The sequence below is a fragment of the Culex pipiens genome, chromosome 2, assembly GCF_016801865.2.
Source record: "Culex pipiens pallens isolate TS chromosome 2, TS_CPP_V2, whole genome shotgun sequence".
NCBI lineage: Eukaryota > Metazoa > Arthropoda > Insecta > Diptera > Culicidae > Culex > Culex pipiens.
Window position 1 is genome coordinate 14,100,256 of NC_068938.1, and position 9,902 is coordinate 14,110,157.

Consider the following 9,902-nt stretch of genomic DNA (forward strand, 5'->3'; position numbering starts at 1 on the left):
CTGCAAATTTTTATTTAAAATCAACATTATTCGGCAAACTGTTAAGTACTTTTTGATTTAACTTTAAAATGGTAGTCAAAAAAATATTTCATATTTTTTCTACATATCGCGCCGGCAGAATTTTTGCTCGTAAGCATTTATTGGCCTGAAACACATCAAAAAATAAAAAAAAATGATATAAAATAGATTTTGGGAAATTGGTTTATGTACAATAAAGTTAACTAAAATTGGCGATATTATAAATAATATTTTTTTAATATTTCGTGTACCAAATGCTTACAGTGTAGTCCTTATCAATACCTATAATTTTGCCGAAGACACCAAATCGATCAGAAAATTCCTTTAAAAAAATGCAGATTTTCGAAGATTTTCGTACCATTTTTGTATGGACAGACTGCTGAAATTGTTTGGAGACTTTTACGAGTGAACCAATCACACAAAATGACTATTTTGGTCACAGGGAAGGCCCCCAAAGAGCTTGAGCCAAATAAAAAAAATACAAATAAAATCCATATCCGAAATTCGAGGAGAATTGCTTAAATGTTTGAGCTTTGGACAACTCGTGATGAAAAATTCATCATTTTGTAACTTGGTGTATAAACTGCTATTTCTTGAGTTTATTATAACTTTTTGTACGTTTGAATATGAGTAAAATTTTTATGAACAGTGCTGCAAAAAGTTTTGCTTCATAAAAAAAATATTTTTCTAGAACCACGATTTTTTGAAAACTTTTGCATTATAATCATTAAAACAAGGCTAGAAATTTCAGATTTTATCGAGAGATTAAAAGTGAGAGTTTGTGAGTGCTACATGGAATTAAATTTTCCGATGTGCGATGGTAAACTTCACAGCAACTGCACAGAAAGTATAACTCCATATTGCTGATTTAACAGCTCGATATCTTTTTTTTATTTTTTTGTCTCCCTTCCCGACCTCGGTCGTAGTCGAGGGATATAAACTTTAAAAAGTATTTAAAACGGCCTCATCGGAAAAAATAATGCTGTTCCCTTTGCCCTCTTTTTCACAATCTAAAGGTCGTTGGTTCGAATCCCGGGTTTGATTGGAACTAGGTGTAAAAAGAGGTTTGGATTGCCTCACCGTTTCAAGCCTTCGGAATCCTAAGTTGCATTGTTAATTTGATTTTGGTTAACCGCGGTATATTTTTTTGAAATAATTCGTTGGCGTCGAACTGTCAAAAATTAATCGCGGTGGATACTTTTCTACCACAGTTTTTTTGTGTGATCAATGTGGTAAAAGCTTTGGTGTATTTTTGACAGTTCGAAATATTTCAAGAAAATTTACCGCGGTTAACCAAAATCAAATTAACAATGCATCTCTAGTTTTCTAATCTTGCAATAGAGGCCGCCAAGGCCACAACTTTTTTTTTAGCAATATTAGTATTGCTGCGTAATTTTCATCAAAAAACAATTAATCTTATATTTTTTCCCAATTGTGGTTTCTTTATTGCTCGATCATAATGACGAGGGTATAATTGATTCTTCCGTTCACTTCCATTCTTGAAATAACCTTGTCTTCTTCACCGACCAGCCTTCGATCCCGATCTTCAATGACTGCCGGACGCTGATGATGATTATTTCGCCGATCATAAACTTATTCCCATCAGAACATTCAGAGCACACTGACTGGCAATAGTGCCCATACATGGAACATGGTTCAGACATCAAACTCTCTTTCTCTTTCTCCTGGACCATCATCGCCATCATCGTTTGGACTCTTTGACCGCTTCGTTTGAGTTAGAGAGAGCACACTGGGCTTCTGGAATTTCATTCGTGAATTTACTTTCGCAGCCGAAGGAAGTCAACCGGGGAGTGTTACGTATTACGAGAGCAGTTGATAAGAGCAGGCTGTGGCAGCGCGTTTCGTTTGAGATTAGAAGGACGAGATGTCTACTACGATGTTCAGGAAGTTTTGGCTTGCTGCGGTGATGCTTTGCGGTGTTGCTGGAATAGCCGAAGGATTCCCGCGTAAGTCGAGATCGAGATGAAAGGTGATTGTAAATCAGACCACAAAGGGTGCCGGGAACAAATGTGCGCGGTATATAACGTCATGATTCGAATTCCCGGACGCTTCGAAACCCGGACACTTCATCTTGTTTTATCAATTATTTGGATATAAGTTCGCATTATGAATGTCAAAACTGTGTTATTTGATGAACTCCAACATCAACGTTCATTTAAAGTTTGTTTGAACGCTGTAGTTAATGCCAAAACAATTAAATACAATAAAATTATAAGTTTACCAAAAAATGCGAAACATTTCGCTTGAAATATTTCATAGGCGTTCGAAGCACCGGGAAGGCAAAGCAGAAATTTATGGTTACGATTTCCTTAAATTCTAGCAAATTTTATATAAACTATCGATTGTTTTGATGTTAACAGCTTATTTGAGATCTAAAGAATGCCATTCATTAACATTTCAGTCCAAATTTGTGCGATTCATAAGTAAAATCGAGTGTCCGGAATTCGAAGCAAAAGTGTCCGGATTTCGAATCAGCGTTTATCAGTGTCCGGGATTCGAAGCACAACAAGTCATCTTAATTTTGAAATTCTGATGTAAAATTGTTTGAAAAGACATATTTTGCATGCATTTTCTTGAAACTGACTGTTTATACTACATCCTGATGATATTTCTACATTTCCAACTTATTACATGATTTTTTGCCAGCTATAACAAAAATGATATGCTACTAAGTGTCCGGATTTCGAATCATGACGTTACTTGGAGAATTACCGGAAGTGGAAAATTGTTCCGCGTTGAACGGTCGAACGCAAAAAAGTACAGAACAAGAAATTTGTACACAGGGTGCGATAAGAGAACCATGAGGATGGGATTGAAGTGGATTGTGTTCAGAACGTAGAGGGATCAGAGGCAGAGAGTGAGTACGAACGGGAGGTGTACCAAGAAACAAGTTATTCACACTCGACATTGGCCTTGAAACATCATACATACAGTCGGGCTGGCCACTGCTGTTGGTGTACTTGTGAGCGCAATACAACCGTAGCATGCCATGAGTGATCTCGCGATGCGGCAAGATCGCGATCTTTTCGGATCAAGTGGTGTCAGCAACCTGGAGTACTGCGCGCGTGCACAACGGTACTCAATGTGGGAGAACTGTTTGCAGTCCTGTCAACTAACCCAAGTCAGGAAGAGTCAGCGAAACTCTCAGAGCACAACCTAACCTTCAAGGTGTCTTCTAAGAGGATCAAGTTTTTTGATGAGAGCACTCCACTTTCAGAACACCGCTCCGCACTTGATGCAGAGTTCGGCCTACTGTGCTGTGCAAGTGCAACGGCAAAAAACTTGTCCCTTGCCGGGCTCCTTTCAAAGCCTACTGAGAGCCATAATTTACGCACCATTACCTGGTTCTCGGAGGTTCTCGGTACGATCGCTTCTGATCTCTGCTGGAAAGATACCTTCGAGGAAACAAGTTCAGGTCGTGCGGTGCAAAAGAAAAGAATTCTAGAGCAACTTTTCTAAACGTCTTACGAGTCATTTGTCAGTAAGCAGCATCCTGATCAAACTTCAAATAACATCCGTTGCAGTGACTAGGAATAAGCATACGACATTTTGAAAATTTACCCCAGAACGACGATGTTCTTGTGCCGGTTATGAGAATTAAGCGACGGTGCGCGCAAAAGTTGAATGATCTCCAGCGAGAGAGTGTGGAGAAAACAAAACAATGCAATTTCCGAGTGAGGAGACCGGTTTCGGCGACTGCAATGTGCAGAGGGATGTAAAGAGAAGGAAAACGATCTTTCAAGGACGATAAAAGCTTTGTTTTGTTTTTATGACCTTTTAGTTGTGGGGCGTGGAGGGATGTGGAGTGAGTTATGTTGAGGTTCTTATCGGGTTTCTCGCTATAAATAAATTCTTGTGGGAGAACTTGTTCATGACACATTTCCGGGATTGTTTAAAGAAAGAATCATTTGGTAAATTGGAATGAAAAAAGGCGAAAATTATCAGAAATGCAATAAAGAAAATTGAAATCGTGCTTCTCTTGAAAGCCATCGCCATTTTAAGAGTTAGGAACATTAGCTTTAAGTTCCAAATGGTTTGAATTTATTTCAATACAATACGAAATAATATTTGATTAATCAGTACCGTTGGTATGAAGTGAGTCACTGAATCTTGATCATTGCTCTGTTGGGTTTTGATCTGATTTTGAAATTTGCTTCCGGAGCAAGGGGTAAGATCGAGCTCAAGGTTTTGTTATAGTTTCTGCTTTATGCGTGAGTTGGATTTAAGGATTTGTGTGATAGAAAATTAATGACCTGTCTGGTTTGTTTGCCTCAGTTAATTGATTTTATGTTTTAGATTTTGGAAACCTGTTTTGATATTTTTGTTTTTGTTTATTTAATATTCATTTATATTTAAAGCCACTGCACGGATTATATGAAGTTTTTTCAAGATTTTAAATTTCAGATCATAGGTCCAAATTTATATTCAATACATACTATAAAATTGGGCTGGCAGAAAATTATTGAAAAATCAACTGAATTTCAAAAAATCAAACATATCATATTCAATGAGACAGTTTCAAATACACCCCTACGACCCTACAAAAAATCTTCAAAATTGAGGATTTTCAATTATTTAAAACAGTTTAATCAACTGAACCCAACTCAAGAGGCCTGTACAGTTTCGGTGTTTTTAAAGTCCTTTTAAATATTTTTTTTGCTGTTGACATTAACTTTCAGAAAACTAAAGACAGACTAGAACCCTAATATACAATGATGAAAACATGCTCAAATCATTTATGATTACTTTTTCTTTTATCTAAGGCCGTTGCAAATATTTTTTGAAGTTTATGTCCCTCGACTCTGACCAAAGTCGAGGGGGGGGGCAAAAAAATAAAAAAGTATAAAAATTGAAATAACGAGCCATGGTTTTAACATTTTAATGTAAAAAGTGTTTTAAAATGCATTATATACGTGTTCACATGTTTTGCCATCTTTGGTTTCCAAAATATCTAAGTATCGACGAAAATTTTATTTTTTGCGAAAAATAAAATTTTTGCGGTGCTGTTCATTGGAATTTCATAAAAATTCAAAACATTTTTAAACAAGCCCAATCATGCTAAATTTGATTATCAATGCAGAAAAATGCATTTTAGATTTATTTTCAGTTGACTAGACTTCTATTTTCATGGAAATTTTGAAGTTTTTAGGAAAAATATTTTTTTGCCCCCTGATTTTTCAGACCAATTTTGACGGAGGGGGCAACGGCCTAAATGCAATAAAAATAAATTAGCAAGACAACATTTTACCATGTGATCTCCTTAGAAAAGCTGTCTAGCAAGGTACTGTCAAGAATCTGTCAAGAATCTGTCAAGAAATGTCGCGAAGTTCAAAATTGATTAAAAAAAACATGTTAAATCCTTTGTGCTGATGAAAACAAGCTTTATCGTTGTGAACAATAATATCAACAGTAGGAACCAAATGTTAACGAATTAAATAAATTTAACAATAATTTTTGTATAAATTTTGAATCCATGATTTGAAATATCAATTTTATTTAAATTAATTTTCAGGAAGGCAAAATTAAGGGAGGGACAAACATTTGTTTATAACAACCTTTTACGATTTTTGTTAGAAAAATATGCACGTAGATAACTTTAAACATGTTTTAAGGCAACCAAACTAGGGAACAATGAAATTTAAAATACCGGCAATTGGGGCTAATCCAGTCATATTAACAATTTTTTGGGATAGCTGATATCAAGTAACAAATGTAAATGGGCCAAAGACGAAGTGTAAGCAAAGCTTCTATCCTGCTCATGTCAGTTGATGTCATTGGACCAATTACATTGTTTTGCTAGATTTAGTCATGATTTAGTCCAATATTTTGTTTTTTGGCTTGTTTCGGTTAAAAAACACCAAGTACAAAACAAATGTTCACATCCATACTATGTTAAAGTTTATCTAAACTTTATCCATATTCAGTATGTAGAACCAATTCACCTCAGTTGACGGTACCTATTTGCATTTTGTTATATTAGAATTATAGAGCATTTTGCAATATTTTTTGATCATAAATTAAAAAATTTCGAAGGATTTTGTTGACAACTATCACTAATACGGTAAATTTTAAATTTCTTCCAGGTAACGAAGCCAACGGCTGCCTCCGCCACTCGCCCTCCCTCAACAAATGCATCGAGCGGGCCGTCCAGTACTACATCACGTACATGGCCAACGGGAAGATCTCCGACCGGTACTACGTGATGTCGATCGATCCTCTGGGCTTCCCCAACGCCACGCTGGTGCGCAACCGGAACATCCACACGTACTTCCTGGGCCGGGAGATGCGAGGCTTCAAAAACTCGTTCGTGACCGAAGTGAGGGCCGATTTGAACAAGTTGGAGTTTTTGCTGCAGTTTCACATGCCCGCGATTGATGTTCACGGATCCTACCGGGCTGAGCTGGCTCACGAGCGGCAGATCGCCGAGTGGGCAAAGATGTTCTCGTCGATGCGGAACTCTACGCTGCGGATACACTTGAAGGGGATCACGTACGAAAGCGAGGATCGGATATACGTGCGGGTCAACATTACGGACTTTGATCTGACGATCGGGGATCACACGGTTGGGTTTGGGTGGTTCACCATGAGTGGCAACTACTCGGATCATAGTCAGGCGTTTGATCTCGAACGAGGGCGGAACATTCTGTCGGTGGTGGAGAACGAGGTCACCCAGAGCTTTCGGGACAAGTTCCAGTTGCTGCTGAACGAGATCTTGCGGCTAGCACCGTTCGAGCGGTTCTTCCCGAGTCAGTGAGGGGGTCGTCGTGGGGGAATGGGTGATTTGTAAATAGTTCTCTTTTTTGTAATAATAAACAAAATATTTATTTTTGTAAAAGGAATCATTTATTGAGTGAGAGAAAAACTTGCATACAAGTCAACTTGCACGCGATGTTGCGTGCGAAGCACGCGGTAGCGTTCAATTACAGAACTCGTCGATACGCGTAGCCCACTAGATCGCATCCAAGTCTTGCACTGACCTGGGTCAACACGCAACGTGTTGGGGAAGTGTGTCGGTTAAGCAACGCATGCTTCGTTGGTTGATCGACCGTTTTGTCGCGCAAAGTGTGAATGAATGGGACTCTTCGCGGCCTACTGTTCAGCAGGTTCGCAAGTGACGATCACAATTCGTTTGGCTTTGTCCACACGCGTGCCTCGCAAGCTGGCGATCACAGAATGAATTTCGATTCATTGACGCAATTTTCGCTGCCGGTTCCGTTGATTGTTGGGTGGCCAAAAATATAACGTCGAATCAAGTGCGCTAAATTAGCGTCTACTCGAGCTCGCGGGACAGCCAATTGGGCATCGGTCTCCGAGGGAAGATCGTGGAGCTCGCGCACTTGGAAATAGAGCACGGCGACTGCCGCCGACGCTACCCGGTTGCAATCGGTCAAGTGGCGTCAAATCAAGTGTATTGAGAGCATCTTCCCGCCATTGTCCCGCGCCGTCCAGGTCCAATTCTGCATCGCGCAGTTGCAATTCGGGGCCGTATAGCTGGGCTGGATGCTGCGCGCGAAAGAGATGTCGCTACTGTCGCCGAAGCGCCGCACCATTTTAATTTGATTTAATTTCAATTGATCGACATGGTGGTACATGTTCAAGCTTGGGTGTGACTGCTCCAGGCGGGAACGATCCAGACGATGACGATACTTGTCCGCGAAGGGGCGAATTTTGGCAACCGATAATTTTTGCAACATATTAGAGTCGCGCGGACAAAGTGGTCCACAGCGATTGATTGACCGGGCCGCAGTCTCGATCGATCGTTGGTGTCGTGCGGAGTTCTAGTGTGTCTCCCGAATCTTTGTACCACACTTCGCTGAACAAAATGGTCTCATCTGGCGTTTGTCTACTAGTACTGGCGAGCATCCAGCTTGCGCTGACGGCACCAACCCGTAAGGAATAATCGCGATCTTCGTGATCTGCAGCTAACGATCACCGTTTGATTTCAGGACGACGGCAGGACTCGGCATCGGGAGGATGTCCACGCGGTGCACCGGACTTGGACGACTGCGTTGGCAACTCGATCCAACAGTTTGTCAACTTCATGGCCAGCGGCAAGCTTTCACCAAAGGTAGCGATCACGCCGTTTGATCCGCTACTGCTCCCGAACATGACTATCAGTCAAGAAACCAAGGGTTTGACCGCCGTCTACGTGAACCGATACCTGATCGGTCTGAAGAACAGCTTCGTCCACGATACCAGGTAAGACGCGTCCAAAAGCTGTATGATCGCACTTTTGATTGAACTTTTTTTTCTCTCAAAAGTGTCAACCTGGGCAAGCGGGAGTTCAGCTTAACCTTACTTATGCCGGCGTTGGAGCTTCTTGGCATGTACTCTGCTGAATCGTTCGAAGATCATTCCGACACGGAAAACTCCATACTGACGATCTCGATTAGTAAGTTCTACCTCTTGGAACCCATTAAGATCACCAGCTAACCCAACCTCCAATCTCAACAGGAAGCTCAACGGCCAAGTTCCGCGTTCTGGGCGATCTCTACAAAGCCCCGTCAGGAGTGCAACACCTGCGGCTCAACGTGACCGACGTGCAGCTCGCCCTGGGCCACTACATGATCAACGATCTGGACCACAGTACGCACATCCCGCGGGCAAACCGGCACTTTAACGCCCTGCCCCGGCTGGAGTTTGTCCGGTTGATCGAGGCCGACCTGCGGACACAGCTCGGCGCCCGGTTGCAGCACATCGCCAACGAAGTGTTAGCGTTAGCCCCGTACGAAAAGTTCTTCCCTGTGTGATCACCAAGCGTTGACGCTTGGTTGCATGGTAATAAATGGCGCCTAAGAAAACTCTGAAAACGACGACGCCGAGTTTGTGTGTGCGATCAATTGCCAATAAAACAATGTATCACACAGTCCAACGGGAAGGGCGGGAGGGGAATGCAAGTCGTCTTGTTTTGCTGTTGTTCAGTCCGTGTGTGTCCACTTTGGTCGCCGAGAGTCGCCGAGTTGCCGTGGTTGATTGATTAAATCAAAATGGCATTGATGCAGTTCAAAAGCCTTGGCGCTCGGCGCAGGGAAGATTCGGACGATCGCGACGAGTACTAAAACGAAATGTTCATCATCACCATCCCCCTATTGAAGTGCATCTGGAAGCTGACAGGACGTCGTTTAAAAATATTAATTTACGGCCTGCATGAGTTCGAAATCGACACTTTTTAGAAGGTGCATCGGCCAAGTCCAATGACCCTGACGGCCGTCGTCGCGATCTGGAGAAAGATTTTTGGCGCGACGAGATCGTGTCTTCAGTTGAACGATGTAGGTCGGTTGTTGAACTGGCGAGCCGGGGAGTTGCTGGGGTGATCAACACACGCCGAAAAAAAAGTGTGGATGCTCTCTCCGTAATTAGTTTGTTTGGGTGCGACAAATTTCGGGCAATGATCGCGGGCAGGACGGTGAGATTTTTGAATGGTTGATTGAATAGGCATTGAAGAGGTTGATGTAGTAGTGAAGGGATTTTAACTGTGATTTTTGACTTAAGTATGATTCCATTTAAAAATAAATTGATTTTAAACATTTAAGCATAACCAAATTTCATTGTATGAAAATATATTCCACTAATGATTCTTTCGATAATTTCAACCTGAGAGTCAACTGTATGAAAAACTGTGGGTTTAGATGTTAAGTTATTCAAAATCCATACATTATTTTTTCAGCAGTAAAATTTATAGAATTCTCACTGTACAAGTAATTTTAAACTATTTTAGCATTGGTTTAAGTTTGCTACTAAGTGCTACTCATTTGTAGTATTTAACTGTATCTACAAATTATTTGACTGGATTTTTAGATGCAAAAATGAGTAATTGCCTCAAGCGCCAAGTGGTCATTGGTGAAGTTTAATAATCTTCTAGG

At 40.9% G+C, this 9,902-nt stretch overlaps 2 protein-coding genes across 2 annotated transcripts; both read left to right on the plus strand.

Moving 5' to 3' along the window:
* The first annotated feature begins 1,776 nt into the window (after window positions 1–1,776).
* On the plus strand, window positions 1,777–6,874 carry LOC120413877 (uncharacterized). The gene is made up of 2 exons (XM_039574850.2): window positions 1,777–1,985; window positions 6,123–6,874. The coding sequence occupies exons 1-2, from the start codon at window positions 1,904–1,906 to the stop codon at window positions 6,791–6,793; spliced, it is 753 nt and encodes a 250-aa protein (XP_039430784.1). The 5' UTR covers window positions 1,777–1,903; the 3' UTR covers window positions 6,794–6,874.
* A 141-nt stretch (window positions 6,875–7,015) lies between these two features.
* LOC120413878 (uncharacterized) lies at window positions 7,016–8,852 on the plus strand. The gene is made up of 4 exons (XM_039574851.1): window positions 7,016–7,928; window positions 7,986–8,238; window positions 8,301–8,431; window positions 8,494–8,852. The coding sequence occupies exons 1-4, from the start codon at window positions 7,862–7,864 to the stop codon at window positions 8,787–8,789; spliced, it is 747 nt and encodes a 248-aa protein (XP_039430785.1). The 5' UTR covers window positions 7,016–7,861; the 3' UTR covers window positions 8,790–8,852.
* Window positions 8,853–9,902: the final 1,050 nt, after the last annotated feature.